The 26,176-nt window shown below is 38.1% G+C and overlaps 2 protein-coding genes across 19 annotated transcripts; one reads left to right on the top strand and one right to left on the bottom strand.

Moving 5' to 3' along the window:
• Window positions 1–26,043, top strand: LOC132632470 (uncharacterized). 18 transcript variants are annotated; one of them, XM_060348413.1, is made up of 12 exons: window positions 4,192–4,372; window positions 4,466–4,550; window positions 5,076–5,175; window positions 5,259–5,337; window positions 7,298–7,450; window positions 7,541–7,706; window positions 7,867–7,953; window positions 9,276–9,337; window positions 23,595–23,684; window positions 23,773–23,891; window positions 24,496–24,620; window positions 25,408–26,043. In XM_060348413.1, the coding sequence occupies exons 7-12, from the start codon at window positions 7,923–7,925 to the stop codon at window positions 25,500–25,502; spliced, it is 522 nt and encodes a 173-aa protein (XP_060204396.1). In that variant the 5' UTR covers window positions 4,192–4,372; window positions 4,466–4,550; window positions 5,076–5,175; window positions 5,259–5,337; window positions 7,298–7,450; window positions 7,541–7,706; window positions 7,867–7,922; the 3' UTR covers window positions 25,503–26,043. The 18 variants fall into 18 exon arrangements, 8 of the variants coding, with proteins under 8 accessions (XP_060204396.1, XP_060204402.1, XP_060204403.1 ...); XM_060348419.1 differs by having other exon boundaries at window positions 25,445–26,043; XM_060348420.1 differs by having other exon boundaries at window positions 25,541–26,043.
• LOC132633772 (uncharacterized) lies at window positions 11,999–22,088 on the bottom strand. Its single transcript, XM_060350244.1, has 6 exons — window positions 22,078–22,088; window positions 21,683–22,019; window positions 14,358–14,447; window positions 14,151–14,269; window positions 13,422–13,546; window positions 11,999–12,634 (listed from the first exon to the last, which is right to left on the bottom strand). The coding sequence occupies exons 1-6, from the start codon at window positions 22,086–22,088 to the stop codon at window positions 12,540–12,542; spliced, it is 777 nt and encodes a 258-aa protein (XP_060206227.1). The 3' UTR covers window positions 11,999–12,539.
• Window positions 26,044–26,176: the final 133 nt, after the last annotated feature.

A 26,176-nucleotide genomic window follows, 5' to 3' on the forward strand; every position in this document is an offset into this window, starting at 1 on the left:
GCACCCTGCTCTCTCTCTCTCTCTCTCTCTCCTTTCTCCTCATCTTCATCTCTCTCCGCCCCATTTAGCAAAACCCTACTTCCCTTTAGCCATGACAGTTTTGCCTATGCCATTTCCACACCGAAATTGTCGCTACGCCTGAGCTTTCTGTCGTTGACAGAGAATTTTTTTTCCCCTTTTTACTTCAAGACGCGTTGATCCTCAAAATCAGAGAATAGTCGAACTATTTTTGGTAACACCGAATCGAATCACGTGGCCATCTGCTCAAAAACACTTTCAACGTTCAGATTTGAATGGTCCATTTGACTCGATTTGAATCCTATACCAGAAAATCCCGCCCAATTCGAACCATAGCAAACCCTAGGGATTCTACTATAAATATTCACTTCGTTACCCATTTGAGGGAGTTCTTTTTCAGCCGCCTTGAAATATCTATATTTTTCATCACTATATCTCGGATATATTCATTTGAAATATTGAGGGGTTTACTCTTTCGATTCTGCTGTTGCTTTGAAATCGAGTGTAGATCGGAGATTTACAGCCCCGTTCACTGCACCCGAACAAGGTGATCCTTCCTTCCTTCTAGTTTATTTTAGTACTTTACCTACTTGATAGTTATGTGTGCCGAATTACTAGTGTATGCATGTTTGTGTTAATTGCTCTTCCTATTCGGCCAGATTATGTGTTCAGCTACTAGTTTAGGCACATTTAGGCATGTTGGTTTAATTCTTGTTTGATTTAGGTTTAGTATGCTGCTGTTGTCTAATGGATAATCTGGTCCTCATTATGTTGTTTGAATAATATTAGTATGAACATGAATATTTTGTTTGAATCTAAAACTTGGTTATTGTATAAGTTATTCAAGTAGAGTGTATAATATAGTCAAATCTAGTCATGGTTTGCTGTTTAGTCATTAGTTTAGTCTTTATTGTGTCTTAGTTTAGTTCAGGCAGTACTGGATACTATTGCTGTGTTTGGTTTAGTTTGTGCCTCCTGAATGCCTGTCTAGTCGAGTTCATACTAATTTCAAATCTGCAATAGTGATGTCTCTTTAATCATGGTTCACGGATTTTCCTTCCTCTTTTGCCTAGGAACTAAAGAAGTAATTGGCCTTTTTTTTAGTTTTGAATGAGAGTTTGTTGTAGTACTTGTTACTTGACAGAATATCAATATATGTCTTCTCAAAGTTCTATTTTGGTTAAGTTCTTGTCCTTACTTCAGCTAGTCTTAAGATTTCATATTACCAAAAATAGTTTTGAGTCTAAAAGTTCAACCCATGAATTTTCAGCATTATATTAGCTTTTAGAACCAGAATTTGATCTAGTTGATTCAGGGTGATCAGGTGTTGTTTTAGGTTTCAGCAGTCTAAAACAGCCTGTAAGATGTATATGGATATTTGGCAGTCTTAGTATGTTCATATGTGACTCAAATCTGTGAAGTATACCTCTGTGTTCGACTCTATTTCATTGTTGGAGGAATATGTTTGTTGTTGAGCATTTGATCAATAAGATCTATGCTATATGTGTGTGTAAAGCATGAGGATCGAACTGAACTATTTTCAGTTTCTGTGCGCAAAAGATAAAATTGGTTTTGGAAAGGATAAAAGGAATAAGTATAAATCCAGTGCTGTTTGAGAGAGAATGAAAGGGTGTCTTAACTTGAACTTTGCATGATCCCCTCTTTCAACTCCTTAAAATCTGTATAAGTTGTATTTGTCTATCCTTCACCATTTGTTAAATTGAGTCCATTTGTGTACCTCACTTTCATTGGCTCACTTTCCTCGGTTAAAATAGGGTATAACAAGTAGCCCATTTGTGTACCTCACTTTCATTGGCTACCTACTTGTCCATTACCTACACGATATTAAAGTGTTAGTTTTATGTGTCAAAACTCAATAGACAAGCTAAAATGGACAAGTGTTACCTATAGCCTGATATCTTCAAGCATCCTGATAATTGGCTTGTGTCTTGCCTCCAAAATCCAGCTATTAAATGACAGCAGTAGAGCTTTTCGTTCCCTCTCTTTTCTCTTTTCTAAAATAAAAGGATTAAGTTTGTATTATTTTATATGATGGGTAAACGGACCGCGGGTCATGGGTTAAAATAACTAGGTTTGGGAGTCTACGTGGAGCTTACGTGGCTAGTTTTTTAGTCCAAGTCACACTTCCATCCAAAAAAGGGCAAATATAACAAGTATCTTAACGGGGAGGGCAAATTTGATCCTAAACTTTAATGGAGGGCAAATTTAAACTATAAACCATACTTGTAGGGTAAATACAACTTCAAGTTGTATTTGGAATTTTCATGGCCAAACATTAATTTTCAAATAAAGTGAAATAATTTTCCGGAAAAAAGTGAAAAATTCTGATAGCCAAATGGGTCCTAAGATACTTAAATTGAGACGTTTTTAAGTTCATTTTGTTAATTGAGTCAAAGATGTTTCACTTTAACAAACTTAAGGGATTGGAGATGCTGAAAGATATATTTGAAGGATTAAAACAGAGGATAATTTTGACTAAACTTGTAACAGCTAAACCTTAAACCCTTGTCTAATCCGAGAGAGCTATTCTTAAACCCTTGTTACTTCCCACTTTCTAAATACTACTTTCCTCTACTTCCGCTTGCGCATATATATATTGTTAACATCTTTGTTGCTGTGTGGAGACTAGCAAGGTGAGTCCATGAGTTTGTTTGCATTTTTGTATCTTCTAATTTTCTGTTCATTCTTTGCACTTGTTATTACTTTCTTGGTACGGCCTAAGGAGGGTATTACTTGGATTGTTTCTTGAAATTATCCTTGTGGGTGTTGTTTGAATTGAAAATATGACAATTACTTTAAACTGTTTAAGCTCCTTACCAGCATAGAGAACTTTTTTGGAGGACCATTAGAAATAATTCACAAGTTTCTCTATCACGCATTCTGATTCTTGCAAAACGAAAAAAAAAAGAGTTAATGGTCAAAAGCACACCTAAACTATCACTTTTTTCGTGAGTTTCATACCTCAACTTTCCGTTGTTCTGTTTACATATACCTAAACTATATTAAAACACGCCTCGATGCTGAGTTGACCAAATATTTGTAATCAATGGATCACAGGCATGTGGAGGCCAACTCAGCATCGGGGTGTGTTTTTATACAAAGGGAGAGATAGTTTAGGAAGGTATGAAACTCGCGAAAATGGGGTAGTTTAGGTGTATTTTTGACCACTAACTAAAAACAAGAACTCATTTTCCCCCTTAGATATGGTGATATACTGAAAAGTTGGAAACTTTCTTGTTTTGCAGTGGAGGTCATGCATTTTGCTACATCAAATGACAAGTGTTGTAGCAAAATTAAGAAGATAGTTGTTTCTCTTTCACAATTTCCTAGGTACAACAGCAGTAGTGCTGAACTTTCTTCGAGATTTTCTTCGTGCGACTCTCATGAAATATATAAATCCGCTAGTCTTCAGCATTGGTACAAGAATTGGAATGAATTGAGAAAGCATAAACTTACAGCTAGCACTTTTGGTCAAGCTGTTGGTTTTTGGCCTAAGCGTAGAGTCCAACTCTGGTTGGAGAAAATTGGGGCGGTTGAACCCTTCTGGGGTAATGATTCCACAGCTTGGACTAACATCAAGGAACAGGAGGCTCTTGTAAGATATAAGCTAATTACTGGAAATCCTATCTCTTTTACTAATTTTAACGTCTATCGGGAAATGAACAAGGGGGTTGACTGGCTTGGAGCTTCCGCAGATGGTGTGGTTGACAAGTTTGTTTATCATTTACCATCCAGAGGGGTTTTGGAGATCAAGTGCCCGTACTTCAACGGTGATATGACTAAGGCGACTCCTTGGAAAAGAATTCCCATTTATTATGTTCCACAAGCTCAGGGTTTAATGGAAATATTGGATCGAGACTGGATGGACTATTATGTTTGGACTACCAAAGGAAGCAGTTTGTTTAGGATGCATCGCGATGGAGAATATTGGCAACTCTTGAAGATTGCACTTTCTGACTTCTGGTGGAACCATGTCCAGCCAGCAAAGGAGTTGTGCAAGAGATCGCACATTAAAAATCCCCTTGTTGAACTTGCGTCCTATAAGCCAGGACCTAAGCATGAATTGTTCCGGTCTATTATCTATGAAAGTAGGCGTGTGCTTGACAATTCCACGTTGCTTATGCGTGAAATTGATGGAAAATTACAGAACTGAGGTACCTTTGGAGTATCTGTTTGCATATTTAAACACCAACTAACCAAGAGATGCTGGTTGGGAAGTCACATCATGTGACTCACATGCATTGGCCTGAGTCAGTTGAGCAAATGAATTTCTTCAATGGCCAAAGTGAAGGCAGCTGCTAGGGCAGAGTTGGAACTAACTTTTATGGAGAAGGTACATTTTGTTTGTTTCCTTTTTTAATATTTCCAAATCTTAATCTGCCCTGTAAACAGTAACCTGGTTTCTGTTTGCATTGATTTTGGACAGCTAAGTTTATCGCTGTTGCGGACACGGGCAACATTCAAATAGGAGAGGGAAGTGGTGACTGCAGAATGAGGGTGCACATGTGTTGGTATAAGTTGTTACTTTATCTGTTGATTCTTCTTATCTATTTCAGTTGTTTTTGGCCATTCCGAACCCCTCCTTTGATCTGTAAATCAGAATCTGATGGACCATTCCCAAAAAAAAAAAAGAGTTGAGCTTTACCTGTTTTGTTTTTCTTATCTAAAACAAATATTAGAACCCGCGATGCACATCTATCTATTATTAAAAAGAAGATAGTTTTATTGACAAAAATTAGTTAATTAGTTAAATATTAGTTATTGTATCTGAATTTAATTTGTTTATATTTAATTATAACTTTTAAATATTCTATTTTAAATTGGAAAGGTACCATGAGAAAGAGGTTTTTACTGCATACAAAGGGGATTCGGTCTATTTTTAATAGGAAGTTACTATTTGAAAGAAACCTACCTAAAACTAAAAATACCGTTTCATCCCACGATCTGAAACCATGCTCTCTCTCGGTCGAAACCGCTGACCTCATAATCTAATAAAATGGAAGTTTCTTATCTCTTTCTCCACCTTCTTTGTATAGTTGTGTTTTCAGTGGTTGCGCCAACTGGAAGACCTACACCAAGGCACTGCCGAAATCGTAGCACCCGTTGCTGATTGTGATTCAATTACTTGATTTTGAAGTTGGTAACTTCTGATTTTATTTCAATCAACAACTAAAAAGTGTATTACTTAGAAATTTGATATTTTCTCTTTTTGTGTGTAGGGAAAATAACTTTGAAATTAGGTGATGAATTTTTGGGGATAATTGCATATACTATTCTATCTTTGGAATATGCTTCCGGGTATGGTTAACTTGTCTTTATGTATTTTCCCATTTTTCTTGCCTGATCGAGTGTAATTGTACTGCTACTTTTTGTTGATCAAATAGGCTTTTTGTTTTCTTTTAATTGCAAGAATAATGTTTTCTTTATGGGGAAATTTGTTGTGCATTTTGTGAAAGATTAGATTTTTTTTCTTATTGGGAATTTTTTGTGCACTCTGTGAATTTTATAAGAGTAGTGGACGGGGATGTTTAGGCTCCGTTTTCTGCTGTTAGTACGCAATGCAAGGTCAGATGTGGGAAGAGAGCATAGGCTAGACGAAGCATAAGAGGAGCACAATTCTTCTCAGATATGACTCACTAAGTTTTCCTTTGCATATGTAAACATCCTTTGCATATGCCCCCGAAACGCCAAGACATATTAGTCCAAATTCGGTAAACTTTACTTTGATTATTAAATACCTCCTTTTATAGGTAACAAGATAGACATCTCATTTTAGATATCTCTTCATCTTTGAGTCATATTGTGCATACATTCAGCAAAACTATAATGCAAAGAGGTTGTTATTCAGAATGCATTTAATATTTTAGAGCACATAATGTGTTAGTTCATAATCTTATAACAGAACAAGTGGAACAAAAGTTACATAGTTCAGTGATGGGAATTCCATGTTGAATTTTCAAACATGCTAGTTGAATATGGGTCACTGACCACTTCTTTTTAATTAGTGATATTTTCTTTATGTATTTTATACTTCTCTTAGCTGCTTAGAGATATGCTATAGTTTCTCACTTTATTGGGATTAGAATACACCTACTTGATTTGGATCCATTAATAAGTCACAATTCTGTAGGTTTGTTGATTTTTTGATTGTCTGCAGAAGTGTATAAACTGATTGAATACTTGCTGTAGGATTTTGAAATCTACTAGCTTAAAAGCTTGTCTTATTATTAGAGAAAGGTTTGGAACCCTAACCAACGTTTTGGATTTTGGAGTTTTTGCCCCAACCCAGGTTAGGGGGTCGTTAGACTATAGCTTGCTACTGAAAAACGTTGCTAGGCTAGCATGGCTCTCCTCGTTCTTCAAGCTCCGCCCCCCTTACTCAACCTCAATATCTATAAAAACGCCCTTTCTCCTTTCCTAAATAAGGTAAGCTTTGAAGCTGTAGCTTGCTGGTTTTTCCATCATCCAATCCACAACAAATCGAATGAAACCTGGCGCTGCCCATTTGGGGAGGATGAGTACTGGTGGCTTTAACAATGGAGAGAATGAGTTTTATGGGGAGCAAATCAGAGGGAGTTTAACAACAATCTCTGGGTTAATCTGTTGTAGTAAAGTTTGAAACTTGAGAAGAAGGAGAGAAAAATCAAGCCCGGGGTTCTTTCTCTGTCATCACTATAGAAAATGACAAAGAGACTCTGGTAAAAATCGATTCTTTCTCTTCTTTAGAACATGCCTGCTTCAACTAATGCCACAATAGTTTTGTACATATGGTGAAAACAAGTTGATATGTGTGATACGAAATATATTGTGAATAGAGGCGGATGTAGCATTTAAGCTTGATCGGTCCAGTATTTGAGAGTTTTAGCGTTGAACTCATTATACTTTTGATATTGTAGTTGTGTCTTGAGGGGCCTGCTAATTTCTTAAATCATAGTAGTCGAGTGGAGATTTTCTCACCTGGATAATTCTAAATGATAGTTACGTCATATTATTCTTGGATGATTCTTTTCTCTTTCGATTTTTAGAAGGCTATGATCATGCGCGTTTTAGCAATGTAGGGACAAAAAGAACGAATGAAAAAGACTAACTTTGGGGCCAATATTGGAAGAAAGTAGGAAAGCTACAGCAGTTACCTTTTTTTATTTATTTATTATTATGCTTAGACTTGCCAGACTCTGAAAATCAACATTATAAATATGTTAGTTTGTATTTTTTGCTGCATCACTAATCTACCATCACTTCTATATCTTCGTCACAGGAAGTGAACAATTTACTGAAAAATTAGAATGATGACTTCATTGTTAAGCTGAGGAAAACTGAATCAATGCTTCCAAGAGTCAGGAAAGTGCTGGCTCACTTTCGTCAAACTAATGGAAGAAGCCCCAACATTAATTTTGGATGAGATCTTTTGGTAATGTATTGCACATGTGTTGATTTCTCTGGAGGTATCCTAATGCATTCAACTATGCAAGTTAATGCTGAATTTGAATTGTTGATGTAGGGCATGATGGATGTCAAAGCAAATAGTCCTAATTGTTTGTGTAGTAGTTGCCACCGTGTTTCTACTATCCACTGGGGTCTTTCCTTTGCTGCTGAGTAGAACGAGTAAAAGGATAGCCAGTTATGATCTTATATATACCTTTAGTACAATTCAAGTCCTATGATGAGTTGAGTTCCATTATTTCCTAAATTCTGAATAGATGTAATTTAGTATAGTTTTCTAATTGTCTTATCCATTCCTCTTAATTTGTATTTTTAACTGCATGAGGTAAATATCTCTCGCTCTCTCTGTCAAATAACAGTATTACATTTTCCTATTAATTTCAGGGCATATGATCATGTTGCTATTAAATTTAGAAGACTGGATGCGGAGATAGATTTCAATGTCTTCTCCTTTTTATCGAGTTCTTTCATGTAACTTCTCCTTCCTTTTCTTTTCTGTCTACTGGTATAATTTACTCTGGCTTATTGCATTTTCAGTCTTTATTAGTTATACTTGATTCGATTTTAGCTTAATGGAATTAGTTGACGTTGTTTGTGGAGGAAGACATTATCAAATGGTGTGCCATGCCTTAGATTTGATATTCTGGTATGCTAGCGTATATGTTGCAATTAATGTGGCCTGAACTGTTTGATGAAACGGTCATAATATTATCTTTTGTGTTAGCCGAGTAGCTGCTTAGCATCTTTCCGGCGTATCATTTTGTATGTGCTACATCTTATTTAGTGCTCTGCAGTAGAACTGTAGTAATTGCAAGAGGACAGGGAGGAACGAGGATGCGAAAAGAAAAGAATACACAAAACAATGTACTTGTTTTGTTTTCATGCTTGAAATTAAACATGTGTGTTTTCTCATCTTGACATTACTGTTATCAAATTAGTGGTAAAATTCCATGTTGTCCACTGTCGAGAAATTACCACCAAAAGCTTGTATTTATTTGATTACGTTACAATCAAATTTAGTTTCGGTAAGATGGCATCCTACACGATCTTTTGCCAAATTTTTCATAGAAACAGGAGTCTTTGACAGCTTGATTTATATAGATGCCCATTAGAGAAATTTGATACTATATGCAGTCAAGATTTGGTAGTATTTTTGTTAGAACAAGTTTTGTAGAACTCCTATGACAATGATAGCCAGATGATTGCAGCTCTCTGTTTAAGTTGTTGTTGGCACTTTGTTATACAACAAATAAAAATAAAAATTGTGGGTGGCGTTGATTTTACCTTGCATATTAAACATCTCTAGTCTTTCTTTCTTATATATTGTAAAATTTGTAATAATGAATTTATTGTATTTAACCACAAATGGATAAACCAAGTCCAGTAACAGTTGGAAGCTCATATCTCAAGTGACGAGTCCAAACAAGCTCACTTGTGGACTGAATGAGATCATGCTTGAAGTTGATGCAGACAAAGTTACACTTTTCTACTTTTCTCCAATTAGTGACCCTGCTTATTTTCCGAGCTTTTTTCTTATAAGATCCTTCTTTTTCTTCTTAATAGTCTATCATAGTAGATAAGACATAAGACGTGTATAGCGATTGTTTGCATTATATTTTTATTAGAAGCTCAGTCGACTGCTCTTTCTATTTCTCATGACAAACATGTTGGTTATTTGTACGTTCGTATTGGTTACCGTATTCAAATAATCAAATGTGTCATCTTCCAATTATTTTTTTTTAAATTTTTTGCTTGAGATAGTTATATCTGGTATGCCCCCTCTTCTTTATCAGGTATCACAGCGATATGCCAATACATTTTCTCAATGGAAAGAATACTTCAACAGTTATTCATGGTATGTTGGAATTTAGCACTTTTTGTCCTGCTAGATTATGTAAATTACAACAGCTTAAACTATGTTTAAAGTCGGTCTTGGTTACACTGTGTATGTGTCAATATACTGCAGTATAAAGATCATTCTTTGTAGTTGTATCAAGCAATAGACACAGTAACTTTTGCTAAATCTTGAAAATAGTATAACAATATTTGCATTTCTCTAAGGGATATATATATTTGAATTTTAGTGCGATATTATATAGAGTATGAATTTCTATGAAGGCTCTGCTAAATCTCAAAAGATGGAGTCTTTTTGTTTGTTTTAATAGATCTTGTGCTACAATGCTGTTCCTAACACCATCGTCTCGATAAAACTCTTTTCTTTACTACGATCGGGTACGTAGACTAGTCAATATTAAAGGTAATTAATCATAACAAATTATTATCTTGAATCCGCCTGTCCTCTGCCTAAATCTATCCCTCATTTTCAGTTGTCTCTTTGCTTTTTCTGTCCAGCTAATGGACATTTGAATCAGAAAAAAGAGTTGAGCTTTACCTGTTTGTTTTTCTATCTAAAATATCAGAAAGATAAAAAAGGAATATATATTCCTGCTAGATGGAGCAATTAAATGGCGGCAACCAAAATTCTGCGCCTTTTCTTTTCTACCCTTACCCCCTTTCCCTTTTTGACTGGTTATGATGGGCGTCATTCCTTGTAAGCGTCGTACCATAAATAATGATTGGTTCCATTCAAACATTTATGCCACACATCAAGTCAGGTGATTTGCCTAAAACGAATACTAACTGAAAAAATGACACTAAAAGATTTGATTACTCAAAATGTAATTGCCAAAGATTTAATTCCTAACAATATACAACCAAATGATTGCAGGAATTTAGTGTTTAGGTGGCAATCGAGTAAATGGCATACCTCATATGGTCATCAACATTGGTCATCAACATCAGCATCTAGCTTGACAAAGCCAATACCTATTGGCAAACTGGCTCTAGGTCCTCTGATTTCTTCTTCCCCTGCTTCGCCCAATGATGATTAATTAGAATCTTTGTTGCTATATAAGTTGAACCAAAATAACATTAACAAGTTTTTAAACAAATAAAACTTACTTCGGGGCACTTTAGAACTCCTAAAACGACGATCCAAACGTTTAGGTGTTCTTAATGTAATGAGCCGACATTATTATACGCAAAAAAAGATATTAAGTTCTATATAAAATATTGATATTTCGGCGTTTTGAAACATGACTAATCTTAAGTCAAAGTACGGAAAAAAGGTCAATTTTTTAAAAAGTTGGCCAAAGAACAAAGGGGGCGGTTTGTTACTCTTTCACGCACGAATTATGTGCGTGAAAGGACCAAACTGTATAGTTAAAAGTTTGGTCCTTTCACGCACAGAATTCGTGCGTGAAACCTACTTATGTAATTTTTTTTTTGTGTTAGTTTGATTTTTTTTTTCCATACTAAAAAAGTCGCGGACTCCGGCCCCTTGTGGTCATTCTAATTTTTCACGTAGACACCTCAACTAAATGTTATTCCATTTAGACACCTATCGTCGGGCTAGATTGTGTCATTTAGACACTTTTTGCTGAGTTGGCAAATTGTGTGATCTTCACCTAAAACAGGCGCGTGAAGGGTTTAATTTTACAATTATTTTTATTTTTTATGTCTTCTTCTTCCTTCTCTTTCATTCCAGCACTTCCTCCACTATAAACCATCACCTTGCCATCGCAACACCACCACCAGACAAGTTTTCTGGCATAACAGGGGGGAGAGGGGAGGCGCCGCTTCAACGACAAACGCCAGAGCAACACCAGAAAACAAACTCCGACAAAACTAAACAGTGAGAAAATACCTCAATTATGTCTTAAAATCCTCAAACCAAGAACGATGTTGATCTAAATTCAATCTCCATTGAAGAAGAAAGCTGAAGCTGCCATTGTTGAAGCTCAAAGCTTTGAATTGAATTTTCAGGTTGCCGCAAACAGGCTTCATTTTGAGTGGGTGATATCTCAAAAGAACCGGAACGTCGAGAGGAATTCGAATCCGAAATTTGGTGCTGTTTGGTTGAGATTTGAGGTGTGTTTTGGTGGATTCATAGCAGCTATTATGAAGGAGATAACGAACAAAGTTAGAGCTAAACTTTGAAGGTGAATCTATTGGAACTGGAAAATCGATTCAATTGCAATTGCGTGAACCTGGAACATGAAGAAGAACAGGGGTGCGTTTCTGGATAAAAACTTGAGGAATTTGCAGATGCCATTAACGTAACTTAAAGTTTCAAATTCGAAAATCGAATTTCTGCAAACGGGCTCCGTTTCGAATGAGTGTTATTTCAAATGATCGACAACGTTGTGAGGAGCTCATATCTCGAATTTAAGGATTTTAGGACATAATTGAGGTATTTGGGTGGATTAAAGCAGCAGATGTAGGTGGAAAGGGGAGAAGGAGGGGTGGGGTAGGTGGGGTGGGGTTTAGAAAATAGGTAACTTTATCTATTTTTTTTGCTTCAAAAATAGTTTGCCACATGTCCTATTTTAACTAGTCATTATGCCACGTCATTTGCGAGTGCATTATATCCATTTTGTTGCTTTTATGTTTGCCCAACTAAAAACATGCAAACTGGAAATGGAGAAAAAAAAAAAGAGTAACAGGGCGGGCCAAGTTGAAAAGAGGAATATTGTTAAACGGGACAAGGCAGGTTAAATCTGTGGCAGGTCAAGGCATCACCCGACCCACCCTATTGTCATCCCTGCATTTAAGATAGTTTAATATTCCATAACCTTCATTTACATGACATCGTTTCAAAATATACAAGACGAGCCCCTAAACCAGAAGAGGGGGTTGGGTGCGGCAGAAGAGAGAAAAATGTAAACGCTTCTCTTCCTAGATATGGTGGTGTTTGGTTTATAATGGTCATGTACAACTGCACAAGTTTAGACTTTTTGACAATCAAAGTAGGAGTAACTACAAAATAAATGGCCATGTGAAACCATGCTCCTGCATATATCAAGCTCACTAGTCCTCCAATCAACTGCTAAAACAGAAGGCTTTTGTTAAATCAGGTGTCTTTCAGTGGTCATTAGGTTCTTCAACCAAGCAAAACTCCCCCGCAAGATGGCTCTAAAAAGAAAGCTGCTTCATCTTAATCACCAGATTCGCAGCCCTCTGACAGATATGCATTAGCAACCAGTTAAAACAGCATACTAGGTCGCACTCTTTCCATTTGGCATCATAGTATTCCTACTAGAATCCCGCTTTGGTCTGAAAACACCCCAGAGGTAGTACTTACCCTTAAATCCTGCCAATTGATTTTTTCAAGCAGCTTAACAATGAACCTCAGATAACAAAGGTAATGCAAACCTAGAAGACATGGTCATATTTAATCTGATACACCCTTAACTCAAAGTTTATATTGTCTCATTCGAGTTGGCACGCTTATAAAGGTAAATGTTGAATTTTATTTTATCATATTATACAAGTGGGTGCAAACTTCTTGGTAAATATTTTTTAGGAGAAATAATTTCCGTCAAATTTAAGAGATAGTTTTCAAAAAGCATTAACCCATTGGCAATATGACAAGGTATAAGCCTTCATCTTTGATAAGCACGAAAGATGCTTGTTTAATTTGTTTGCTTTGCTGAAAGGATATAATAAGAAACAACTCTCTAAAGAAACTGAATTGATCCCATATGAGCATAGTTCACTTTGCCCTGTGCTTTGGCTTGAGCAATGAACCATTCGAAGTCACCCTTTTCAAAGCCACAGGAAGGCGATGTCCCTCTGCCTAAACATTTTTTGGGAATTATACCTTCTGGAAATTCTAATTACCATATCTCCTATCAATTGACAAAAATTCTCCGAGTTTTCTTTAATTTTTTTTCCCCGTGAAGTTAACTTCGCCATCAGTTTGAACTTTTACTAACATAGAAGTGGACCTGAAGTGCTTTTTTAGCAATACAATATAGACTAAATAATAAGAAGCACAAAAAAAAGGGTCTCACTTTTAGCAAGCATATCATATTCGGGGGAAACCAAAATAGAAAGGATATGTAGACAGTGGAACAAAGGATAAAATAAAAACTCACTCCAGTATAGCATGGGCAGTTCTGTGGACGCGAAAACCAAAAGCTCAGAATTTGTTATGATTGCTCGTAGAGCAAGTTCTTCGGTGATCATGTGCTCCACCAACAGCTCGAACTCCTTTTCACATCTAAAGCAAGAAAAACAGGAGGATAACAAACCAAAATTTGATTTTAAAAAACCTGGTCAATGGTGAAAATATAAAAGTAATTACCTCGTGTCTAATGGAAAAAGAATACAATCTGATGTTATCATCACAGGGCTCTGACTTAGTGAAACGCTTAGGCCATATGTCAGATTTTAGAAGCATTTCCAGTTGAAGCAAAGCTGGAAACAAGCTTGCTTCTTCATAAACCTTTTGACATAGCTGGAAACAAGCTTGCTTCCTCATAAACCTTTTCACATGCTTTAACTGATAGGTGAGCTAAAAGTCCATCAAGCGTCTCATACTCTTTGTTCCATATGTTAAAACTACCCCTGTCAGATCAAGTCAGGTGAATTGCCTAAAACGTACTATACCACGGGTTCCAAACTATCGGATGATTGGTTCCATTCAAACATTTATGCCGCACATCAAGTCAAGTGATTTGCCTAAAACGAATACTAACTGAAAAAATGACACTAAAAGATTTGATTACTCAAAATGTAATTGCCAAAGATTTAATTCCTAACAATATACAACCAAATGACTGCAGGAATTTAGTGTTTAGGTGGCAATCGAGTAAATGGCATACCTCATATGGTCATCAACATCAGCATCTAAACTATCTGAATCCATGTTTGTGCTAGAATCTGCAACATCTTCAGCTTCCATGTCCTTCTCTAGAGCTGCAGCCCATTGATGAAGAGGATGCTGCGAGAGTAACGACGGCATTTTCAACCAGATGTTTCAATTCCCAATGAGATTTTCTACAGTAAGCTTCCTCCTTACACAGAACTACCAGATAATTTTTGCACACTCTACAATTTAACAGATGGCTGCATAGCCCCCACCATCCGCTGTCACCTGGGCACGGTAAGCATTCAACATCCTGTACAAAGTAATTATCAATACAAGGATGAGACAAAAGAACCACCAAATGAATCGAACTAATGGGTAAGGACACACAAATCCATGGATGCGAATAGCTAAAGGAATTCATCATTCAGGCAACTGAGTGCTTGCCATATTCAATGTCTTTGGTACATGGAATTATAACCCACTACAACCACCCCAACGGGATAAATAGGAAACAAAATTAGAATTTTGGTTGCAAGTCTTTAGGCAGGCTACTTATAGGCTATGTTGCTCGGACTCTCCAAAAATGCTGCCGCACCCGTATCGGATCCTCCAAAAATGCACTACTTCTGGAGGATCCGACACGCACCCATCAATAATTTTGAAGCGTCCGAGCAACATAGCTTATAGGGTAGATGTTTGGATGCAAGTCTTTAACTATCTAACAACAGAAATTAGGAAAATATTAGCAACAAGTGAACACCCCCATTTCCAGACCTTCTCCAACTGAAAACCCCCGCTGCACTTAAGGAGCCGTTTGAACATGATTTGAAATCAGTGATTTGAGATCATGATGATTTGAAGTTGGAGTTTTGTTTGGACATACAATATGAATTTTTTAAGTTGTATTTTCTCTCATGAACATAAAAAAAGCCCCAAGTTATGAAAATCATCAAAACTTTTCCAATTCTTGTACAATCTTACCAAATGAGCAAATCATAGTTCACAACAAAATTAATACGCTACTAGAAGGCCTTTCTAAAACATACAACATCAAGTGATCGAACTTTAGTTCAATAAAAAAGAAAATTGAACATGAGTTGTATAAGTAAACGCAGTTGGTAAGAGTAAATTTGTTATAAATATACTACCAACTTACAAATCTTTTAATATTTGATATAAATTGTTGGTAAACAAGGCAGGTAAATATATCTACCAACTTATGGATCTTTTCTTACAAAATATAAACTTATGGGTCAAGTTTTACATTTAAAATAATTTGAAATCATGATTTGGAATCCCAAATTATATCCTTTTGGAGAATTTGGGATTTGAAATCATAATATGAAGTTGAAATCTTATGCAAATTGCATAAACAAACGCTGATTTGAAATCATGATTTCATATCGCATGGCCAAACGCCTACTAAGACTACAACTACAAGAAAAAAGGATCATTTTCGACATATCTCTGTCCCCCCAACACCCAGCCAACAATGGAGCCACAGTGCCTAGCTACCCAATCCAATGTAACTATCTTGAATGAGGCATCTTCTGTAGTAAACAGAAACCTATAATCTCAACTTTCTTGTTTTCGCGGAAGAGCTCGGAATCTAGGTTGAGACAGCTCAAAGGAAAGAATAGTGTCATTTGTTCCTAACTAGCATATGCTTGGAGGGAACTATAGTAGCAGAAATGTTACATAGAGGAGTTTCAAACCTTAGTAGATTTTCGAACCTCAAAAAAGGGAAGATTCTTCTCTCTTACTTCTTTTTTTAATCTATACTAAAACGTGTGTTGCTTACTATATGTTCTTCTGAATGCTATCCAGGTTCTATTCTTCCAACTTGATATTCCACTGATCATAAATGCAATGCAATTACTACTAGGAGTGGCAAAACAATTGGGGAAAAGGAGTTGGTGAAAGAGAATGTGTTGGGTGATGAAGAGAAAATGGTTGAAGAACCCATGGTTATTAAAGAAGAAGCAAACCCAAAGAATATGCGGGCTGGTATTGAAAAGCCTATCGTTAACGAGGACCTTCCGGAAATCAATGATGCATCGGAAAGCAAGGAAGCGGCGGAGGAGGTACCAAGGGCTTCACCGCCCGTTATGAGGCCTCCTCCTCCTTTTCCCCAACGATTGGCAAAGCAAGCGGAAGATGGAAAATTCCTCAAGTTCATAGATCAATTAAAGGGGCTCTCAATAAATATTCCATTGGTTGAGGCACTTGAACAAATGCCCGGTTATGCGAAGTTCATGAAAGATCTCGTGACCAAAAGAAGGAGTCATGGCATTGAAACATTGGGGGGCACTCATCATTGTAGTGCAATCGTCACCAAAGCACTGGTGCACAAAAAAGAAGATCTCGGAGCATTCACAATCCCATGCACCATTGGTAAATACAAGTTTGCTAAAGCTTTATGTGATCTTGGAGCAAGCATCAATTTGATGCCGCTTTCTATATTCAACAAGTTGGGATCGGGCACCCCCCGCCCTACTACGATGAGATTACTTATGGTGGATAGAACCGTAAAGAGGCCCATTGGTATTCTCTATGATGTGCTTGTACGAGTGGATCAATTTATTTTTCCGGCCGATTTTGTGATCTTGGATTGTGAAGTTGACTTTGAAGTTCCCATAATCTTGGGAAGATCATTCTTAGCCACGGGGCATGCCCTCGTGGATGTGGAAAGAGGTGATCTGAAATTTAGAATGAATGATGAAGAGATCACTTTCCATATTTGCAAGTCAATGAAACAACCGGCGGATATGAGTGTTGTGTCGGTTATTGACACAATTAATGAAGCAATGGAGACAACCATAGAACATGAGCATATAAGTGATATGTTGGCTGCGGTGATAATGAACTATGACAATGAAGGGGACGACGAGAAAGAATTTGAGGAGATGGTCAATGCATTGATTGGAATGGGGTCTTACCACCTCAATCCAAAAAGACTCGATCTTGACTTGGAAAACCGAGCAACTCGTCCTGCAAAACCTTCAATTATTGAGCCCCCTACTTTGGAACTGAAACCTCTTCCTTCACATTTGAGGTATGAGTTTCTTGGACCCAACAACACATTGCCCGTGATTATATCTGCCCGGTTGACAGATGAGCAAAGAGAGAGGTTGATGGTGATCTTGAAAAGATACAAAAAAGCTATTGGGTGGAGTATTGCTGATATTCAAGGGATTCCATCCGATATTTGTACCCATAAAATTCAGCTTGATGAAGACTGTGAGCCAAGCGTTGAACATCAAAAGAGGTTAAATCCTCCTATGCAAGAGGTTGAAATAATCAAGTGGTTAGATGCCAGAGTTGTGTACCCCATTTCGGATAGCTCATGGGTGAGTCCGGTTCAATGCGTACCAAAAAAAGGTGGGATCACCGTGGTTGCGAATGATAAAAATGAGTTGATTCCCACTCGCAAGGTCACCGGATGGCGAGTTTGCATGGATTATCGGAAGCTGAATAAGTGGACCAAAAAGGACCACTTCCCAATGCCATTCATGGATCAAATGCTTGATAGGCTTGCGGGCAGAGATTATTATTGCTTCCTTGATGGGTATTCCGGATACAACCAAATCACCATTGCTCCCGAGGACCAAGAGAAAACTACCTTCACTTGTCCTTATGGGACCTTTGCTTTCAAGCGAATGCCTTTTGGGTTATGTAATGCACCCGCAACATTTCAACGTTGCATGATGTCTATTTTCTCCGATATGGTTGAGGAGTCCATTGAAATCTTCATGGATGACTTTTCCGTGGTTGGGGATTCCTTTGATGAATGCTTGCAGAATCTTGCCCAAGTATTGAAACGATGTGAAGAGACAAATTTGGTTCTAAACTGGGAGAAGTGCCTCTTCATGGTTAGAGAAGGCATCGTCTTGGGGCACAAGATTTCGGAAAAGGGGCTTGAAGTCGATCAAGTTAAAATTGAGGTTATTGTTAAGCTTCCCCCTCCAATTTCCGTCAAAGGTATTCGTAGCTTCCTGGGGCATGCTGGGTTTTATAGAAGATTCGTCAAGGACTTCTCGAAAATAGCCAACCCTCTATGCAAATTGTTGGAGAAGGAGTCGAAGTTTGTATTTGATGATGCTTGTTTGAAGGCATTTGAGGTTTTGAAAGAGAGACTCACATCGGCTCCATCATTATTGCCCCGGATTGGTCTTAACCCTTTGAGTTGATGTGTGATGCAAGTGGATTTTCCATGGGGGCTGTTCTTGGCCAAAAGCGTGATAAGATCTTCCACCCAATTTACTACGCAAGCAAGACTCTGAGCGGTGCCCAAACGAATTACACTGTCACAGAACAAGAGTTGCTGGCTATTGTGTTTGCCTTCGAGAAGTTCCGGGCTTATTTGTTGGGCACCCATGTGATTGTTCACGCCGATCATGCAGCCTTACGTTACCTCATGACAAAGAAAGATGCAAAACCGAGGTTGATACGTTGGGTCCTTCTCTTGCAAGAGTTTGACTTTGAAGTCAAAGATAGAAAAGGGTGTGAAAATCAAGTGGCGGACCACTTGTCTCGTCTTGAAGAGGGTGGGCGTCCATTGGATGGCCTAGAAATCAATGAGTCATTTCCGGATGAACAAGTAATGGCGGGGTCGCATGACATGATACCTTGGTATGCCGATTTTGCTAACTTCCATGCAAGTGACATTATGGACACGTAGTCTACTGCCACAAGAATGTACTTGTTGTTATAGGAGCTTACAAATGGACCCATAAATCAATGCCCCATACATCGAACAATTCAACTTCGAGAATCGGTGTCATTGGTAGCTCATGCCTTCTTGATATGCCCCCATGCCTTGACATTGAATACAAGATTTTACAAAGTCATGAGCATCTTGATAGATTGTCGACCAATAAAAACCACTTTGAAAAACCTTGGTTGCCGTTCTTGAGCTACTATGATGTCCACCAACAGGTGATGAGTGACAAGCTTCGATGATGGGCATCATTTCTACTTCGGGTATGCACCTCCTTATGATGTTGTCGGCGCAAACCTTGAATAGATATGGCTCGTCCCAATAGAATTTCCGGGCATCACTCAAAAACTTTTTCTTTTGGTGGAAGTTCAAATCCACCGGCATAATGTCACTTGCATGGAAGTTAGCAAAATCGGCATACCAAGGTATCATGTCATGCGACCCCGCCATTACTTGTTCATCCGGAAATGACTCATTGATTTCTAGGCCATCCAATGGACGCCCACCCTCTTCAAGACGAGACAAGTGGTCCGCCACTTGATTTTCACACCCTTTTCTATCTTTGACTTCAAAGTCAAACTCTTGCAAGAGAAGGACCCAACGTATCAACCTCGGTTTTGCATCTTTCTTTGTCATGAGGTAACGTAAGGCTGCATGATCGGCGTGAACAATCACATGGGTGCCCAACAAATAAGCTCGGAACTTCTCGAAGGCAAACACAATAGCCAGCAACTCTTGTTCTGTGACAGTGTAATTCGTTTGGGCACCGCTCAGAGTCTTGCTTGCGTAGTAAATTGGGTGGAAGATCTTATCACGCTTTTGGCCAAGAACAGCCCCCATGGAAAATCCACTTGCATCACACATCAACTCAAAGGGTTAAGACCAATCCGGGGCAATAATGATAGGAGCCGATGTGAGTCTCTCTTTCAAAACCTCAAATGCCTTCAAACAAGCATCATCAAATACAAACTTCGACTCCTTCTCCAACAATTTGCATAGAGGGTTGGCTATTTTCGAGAAGTCCTTGACGAATCTTCTATAAAACCCAGCATGCCCCAGGAAGCTACGAACACCTTTGACGGAAATTGGAGGGGGAAGCTTAACAATAACCTCAATTTTAACTTGATCGACTTCAAGCCCCTTTTCCGAAATCTTGTGCCCCAAGACGATGCCTTCTCTAACCATGAAGAGGCACTTCTCCCAGTTTAGAACCAAATTTGTCTCTTCACATCGTTTCAATACTTGGGCAAGATTCTGCAAGCATTCATCAAAGGAATCCCCAACCACGGAAAAGTCATCCATGAAGATTTCAATGGACTCCTCAACCATATCGGAGAAAATAGACATCATGCAACGTTGAAATGTTGCGGGTGCATTACATAACCCAAAAGGCATTCTCTTGAAAGCAAAGGTCCCATAAGGACAAGTGAAGGTAGTTTTCTCTTGGTCCTCGGGAGCAATGGTGATTTGGTTGTATCCGGAATACCCATCAAGGAAGCAATAATAATCTCTGCCCGCAAGCCTATCAAGCATTTGATCCATGAATGGCATTGGGAAGTGGTCCTTTTTGGTCCACTTATTCAGCTTCTGATAATCCATGCAAACTCGCCATCCGGTGACCTTGCGAGTGGGAATCAACTCATTTTTATCATTCGCAACCACGGTGATCCCACCTTTTTTTGGTACGCATTGAACCGGACTCACCCATGAGCTATCCGAAATGGGGTACACAACTCTAGCATCTAACCACTTGATTATTTCAACCTCTTGCATAGGAGGATTTAACCTCTTTTGATGTTCAACGCTTGGCTCACAGTCTTCATCAAGCTGAATTTTATGGGTACAAATATCGGGTGGAATCCCTTGAATATCAGCAATACTCCACCCAATAGCTTTTTTGTATCTTTTCAAGATCACCATCAACCTCTCTCTTTGCTCAACCGGGCAGATATAATCACGGACAATGTGTTGTTGGGTCCAAGAAACTCATACCTCAAATATGAAGGAAGAGGTTTCAGTTCCAAAGTAGGGGGCTCAATAATTGAAGGTTTTGCAGGAGGAGTTGCTCGATTTTCCAAGTCAAGATCGAGTCTCTTTGGATTGAGGTGGTAAGACCCCATTCCAATCAATGCATTGACCGTCTCCTCAAATTCTTTCTCGTCGTCCCCTTCATAGTCATAGTTCATTATCACCGCAGCCAACATATCACTTATATGCTCATGTTCTATGGTTGTCTCCATTGCTTCATCAATTGTGTCAATAACCGACACAACACTCATATTCGCCGGTTGTTTCATTGACTTGCAAATATGGAAAGTGATCTCTTCATCATTCATACTAAATTTCAGATCACCTCTTTCCACATCTACGAGGGCATGCCCCGTGGCTAAGAATGATCTTCCCAAGATTATGGGAACTTCAAAGTCAACTTCACAATCCAAGATCACAAAATCGGCCGGAAAAATAAATTGATCCACTCGTACAAGCACATCATAAAGAATACCAATGGGCCTCTTTACGGTTCTATCCGCCATAAGTAATCTCATCGTGGTAGGGCGGGGGGTGCCCAATCCCAACTTGTTGAATATAGAAAGCGGCATCAAATTGATGCTTGCTCCAAGATCACATAAAGCTTTAGCAAACTTGTATTTACCAATGGTGCATGGGATTGTGAATGCTCCGAGATCTTCTTTTTTGTGCACCAGTGCTTTGGTGACGATTGCACTACAATGATGAGTGCCCCCCAATGTTTCAATGCCATGACTCCTTCTTTTGGTCACGAGATCTTTCATGAACTTCGCATAACCGGGCATTTGTTCAAGTGCCTCAACCAATGGAATATTTATTGAGAGCCCCTTTAATTGATCTATGAACTTGAGGAATTTTCCATCTTCCGCTTGCTTTGCCAATCGTTGGGGAAAAGGAGGAGGAGGCCTCATAACGGGCGGTGAAGCCCTTGGTACCTCCTCCGTCGCTTCCTTGCTTTCCGATGCATCATTGATTTCCGGAAGGTCCTCGTTAACGATAGGCTTTTCAATACCAGCCCGCATATTCTTTGGGTTTGCTTCTTCTTCAATAACCATGGGTTCTTCAACCATTTTCTCTTCATCACCCAACACATTCTCTTTCACCAACTCCTTTTCCCCAATTGTTTTGCCACTCCTAGTAGTAATTGCATTGCATTTATGATCAGTGGAATATCAAGTTGGAAGAATAGAACCTGGATAGCATTCAGAAGAACATATAGTAAGCAACACACGTTTTAGTATAGATTAAAAAAAGAAGTAAGAGAGAAGAATCTTCCCTTTTTTGAGGTTCGAAAATCTACTAAGGTTTGAAACTCCTCTATGTAACATTTCTGCTACTATAGTTCCCTCCAAGCATATGCTAGTTAGGAACAAATGACACTATTCTTTCCTTTGAGCTGTCTCAACCTAGATTCCGAGCTCTTCCGCGAAAACAAGAAAGTTGAGATTATAGGTTTCTGTTTACTACAGAAGATGCCTCATTCAAGATAGTTACATTGGATTGGGTAGCTAGGCACTGTGGCTCCATTGTTGGCTGGGTGTTGGGGGGACAGAGATATGTCGAAAATGATCCTTTTTTCTTGTAGTTGTAGTCTTAGTAGGCGTTTGGCCATGCGATATGAAATCATGATTTCAAATCAGCGTTTGTTTATGCAATTTGCATAAGATTTCAACTTCATATTATGATTTCAAATCCCAAATTCTCCAAAAGGATATAATTTGGGATTCCAAATCATGATTTCAAATTATTTTAAATGTAAAACTTGACCCATAAGTTTATATTTTGTAAGAAAAGATCCATAAGTTGGTAGATATATTTACCTGCCTTGTTTACCAACAATTTATATCAAATATTAAAAGATTTGTAAGTTGGTAGTATATTTATAACAAATTTACTCTTACCAACTGCGTTTACTTATACAACTCATGTTCAATTTTCTTTTTTATTGAACTAAAGTTCGATCACTTGATGTTGTATGTTTTAGAAAGGCCTTCTAGTAGCGTATTAATTTTGTTGTGAACTATGATTTGCTCATTTGGTAAGATTGTACAAGAATTGGAAAAGTTTTGATGATTTTCATAACTTGGGGCTTTTTTTATGTTCATGAGAGAAAATACAACTTAAAAAATTCATATTGTATGTCCAAACAAAACTCCAACTTCAAATCATCATGATCTCAAATCACTGATTTCAAATCATGTTCAAACGGCTCCTTAAGTGCAGCGGGGGTTTTCAGTTGGAGAAGGTCTGGAAATGGGGGTGTTCACTTGTTGCTAATATTTTCCTAATTTCTGTTGTTAGATAGTTAAAGACTTGCATCCAAACATCTACCCTATAAGCTATGTTGCTCGGACGCTTCAAAATTATTGATGGGTGCGTGTCGGATCCTCCAGAAGTAGTGCATTTTTGGAGGATCCGATACGGGTGCGGCAGCATTTTTGGAGAGTCCGAGCAACATAGCCTATAAGTAGCCTGCCTAAAGACTTGCAACCAAAATTCTAATTTTGTTTCCTATTTATCCCGTTGGGGTGGTTGTAGTGGGTTATAATTCCATGTACCAAAGACATTGAATATGGCAAGCACTCAGTTGCCTGAATGATGAATTCCTTTAGCTATTCGCATCCATGGATTTGTGTGTCCTTACCCATTAGTTCGATTCATTTGGTGGTTCTTTTGTCTCATCCTTGTATTGATAATTACTTTGTACAGGATGTTGAATGCTTACCGTGCCCAGGTGACAGCGGATGGTGGGGGCTATGCAGCCATCTGTTAAATTGTAGAGTGTGCAAAAATTATCTGGTAGTTCTGTGTAAGGAGGAAGCTTACTGTAGAAAATCTCATTGGGAATTGAAACATCTGGTTGAAAATGCCGTCGTTACTCTCGCAGCATCCTCTTCATCAATGGGCTGCAGCTCTAGAGAAGGACATGGAAGCTGAAGATGTTGCAGATTCTAGCACAAACATGGATTCAGATAGTTTAGATGCTGATGTTGATGACCATATGAGGTATGCCATTTACTCGATTGCCACCTAAACACTAAATTCCTGCAGTCATTTGGTTGTATATTGTTAGGAATTAAATCTTTGGCAATTACATTTTGAGTAATCAAATCTTTTAGTGTCATTTTTTCAGTTAGTATTCGTTTTAGGCAAATCACTTGACTTGATGTGCGGCATAAATGTTTGAATGGAACCAATCATCCGATAGTTTGGAACCCGTGGTATAGTACGTTTTAGGCAATTCACCTGACTTGATCTGACAGGGGTAGTTTTAACATATGGAACAAAGAGTATGAGACGCTTGATGGACTTTTAGCTCACCTATCAGTTAAAGCATGTGAAAAGGTTTATGAGGAAGCAAGCTTGTTTCCAGCTATGTCAAAAGGTTTATGAAGAAGCAAGCTTGTTTCCAGCTTTGCTTCAACTGGAAATGCTTCTAAAATCTGACATATGGCCTAAGCGTTTCACTAAGTCAGAGCCCTGTGATGATAACATCAGATTGTATTCTTTTTCCATTAGACACGAGGTAATTACTTTTATATTTTCACCATTGACCAGGTTTTTTAAAATCAAATTTTGGTTTGTTATCCTCCTGTTTTTCTTGCTTTAGATGTGAAAAGGAGTTCGAGCTGTTGGTGGAGCACATGATCACCGAAGAACTTGCTCTACGAGCAATCATAACAAATTCTGAGCTTTTGGTTTTCGCGTCCACAGAACTGCCCATGCTATACTGGAGTGAGTTTTTATTTTATCCTTTGTTCCACTGTCTACATATCCTTTCTATTTTGGTTTCCCCCGAATATGATATGCTTGCTAAAAGTGAGACCCTTTTTTTTGTGCTTCTTATTATTTAGTCTATATTGTATTGCTAAAAAAGCACTTCAGGTCCACTTCTATGTTAGTAAAAGTTCAAACTGATGGCGAAGTTAACTTCACGGGGAAAAAAAATTAAAGAAAACTCGGAGAATTTTTGTCAATTGATAGGAGATATGGTAATTAGAATTTCCAGAAGGTATAATTCCCAAAAAATGTTTAGGCAGAGGGACATCGCCTTCCTGTGGCTTTGAAAAGGGTGACTTCGAATGGTTCATTGCTCAAGCCAAAGCACAGGGCAAAGTGAACTATGCTCATATGGGATCAATTCAGTTTCTTTAGAGAGTTGTTTCTTATTATATCCTTTCAGCAAAGCAAACAAATTAAACAAGCATCTTTCGTGCTTATCAAAGATGAAGGCTTATACCTTGTCATATTGCCAATGGGTTAATGCTTTTTGAAAACTATCTCTTAAATTTGACGGAAATTATTTCTCCTAAAAAATATTTACCAAGAAGTTTGCACCCACTTGTATAATATGATAAAATAAAATTCAACATTTACCTTTATAAGCGTGCCAACTCGAATGAGACAATATAAACTTTGAGTTAAGGGTGTATCAGATTAAATATGACCATGTCTTCTAGGTTTGCATTACCTTTGTTATCTGAGGTTCATTGTTAAGCTGCTTGAAAAAATCAATTGGCAGGATTTAAGGGTAAGTACTACCTCTGGGGTGTTTTCAGACCAAAGCGGGATTCTAGTAGGAATACTATGATGCCAAATGGAAAGAGTGCGACCTAGTATGCTGTTTTAACTGGTTGCTAATGCATATCTGTCAGAGGGCTGCGAATCTGGTGATTAAGATGAAGCAGCTTTCTTTTTAGAGCCATCTTGCGGGGGAGTTTTGCTTGGTTGAAGAACCTAATGACCACTGAAAGACACCTGATTTAACAAAAGCCTTCTGTTTTAGCAGTTGATTGGAGGACTAGTGAGCTTGATATATGCAGGAGCATGGTTTCACATGGCCATTTATTTTGTAGTTACTCCTACTTTGATTGTCAAAAAGTCTAAACTTGTGCAGTTGTACATGACCATTATAAACCAAACACCACCATATCTAGGAAGAGAAGCGTTTACATTTTTCTCTCTTCTGCCGCACCCAACCCCCTCTTCTGGTTTAGGGGCTCGTCTTGTATATTTTGAAACGATGTCATGTAAATGAAGGTTATGGAATATTAAACTATCTTAAATGCAGGGATGACAATAGGGTGGGTCGGGTGATGCCTTGACCTGCCACAGATTTAACCTGCCTTGTCCCGTTTAACAATATTCCTCTTTTCAACTTGGCCCGCCCTGTTACTCTTTTTTTTTTTCTCCATTTCCAGTTTGCATGTTTTTAGTTGGGCAAACATAAAAGCAACAAAATGGATATAATGCACTCGCAAATGACGTGGCATAATGACTAGTTAAAATAG

This window comes from Lycium barbarum, chromosome 3, assembly GCF_019175385.1.
Source record: "Lycium barbarum isolate Lr01 chromosome 3, ASM1917538v2, whole genome shotgun sequence".
Lineage (NCBI taxonomy): Eukaryota > Viridiplantae > Streptophyta > Magnoliopsida > Solanales > Solanaceae > Lycium > Lycium barbarum.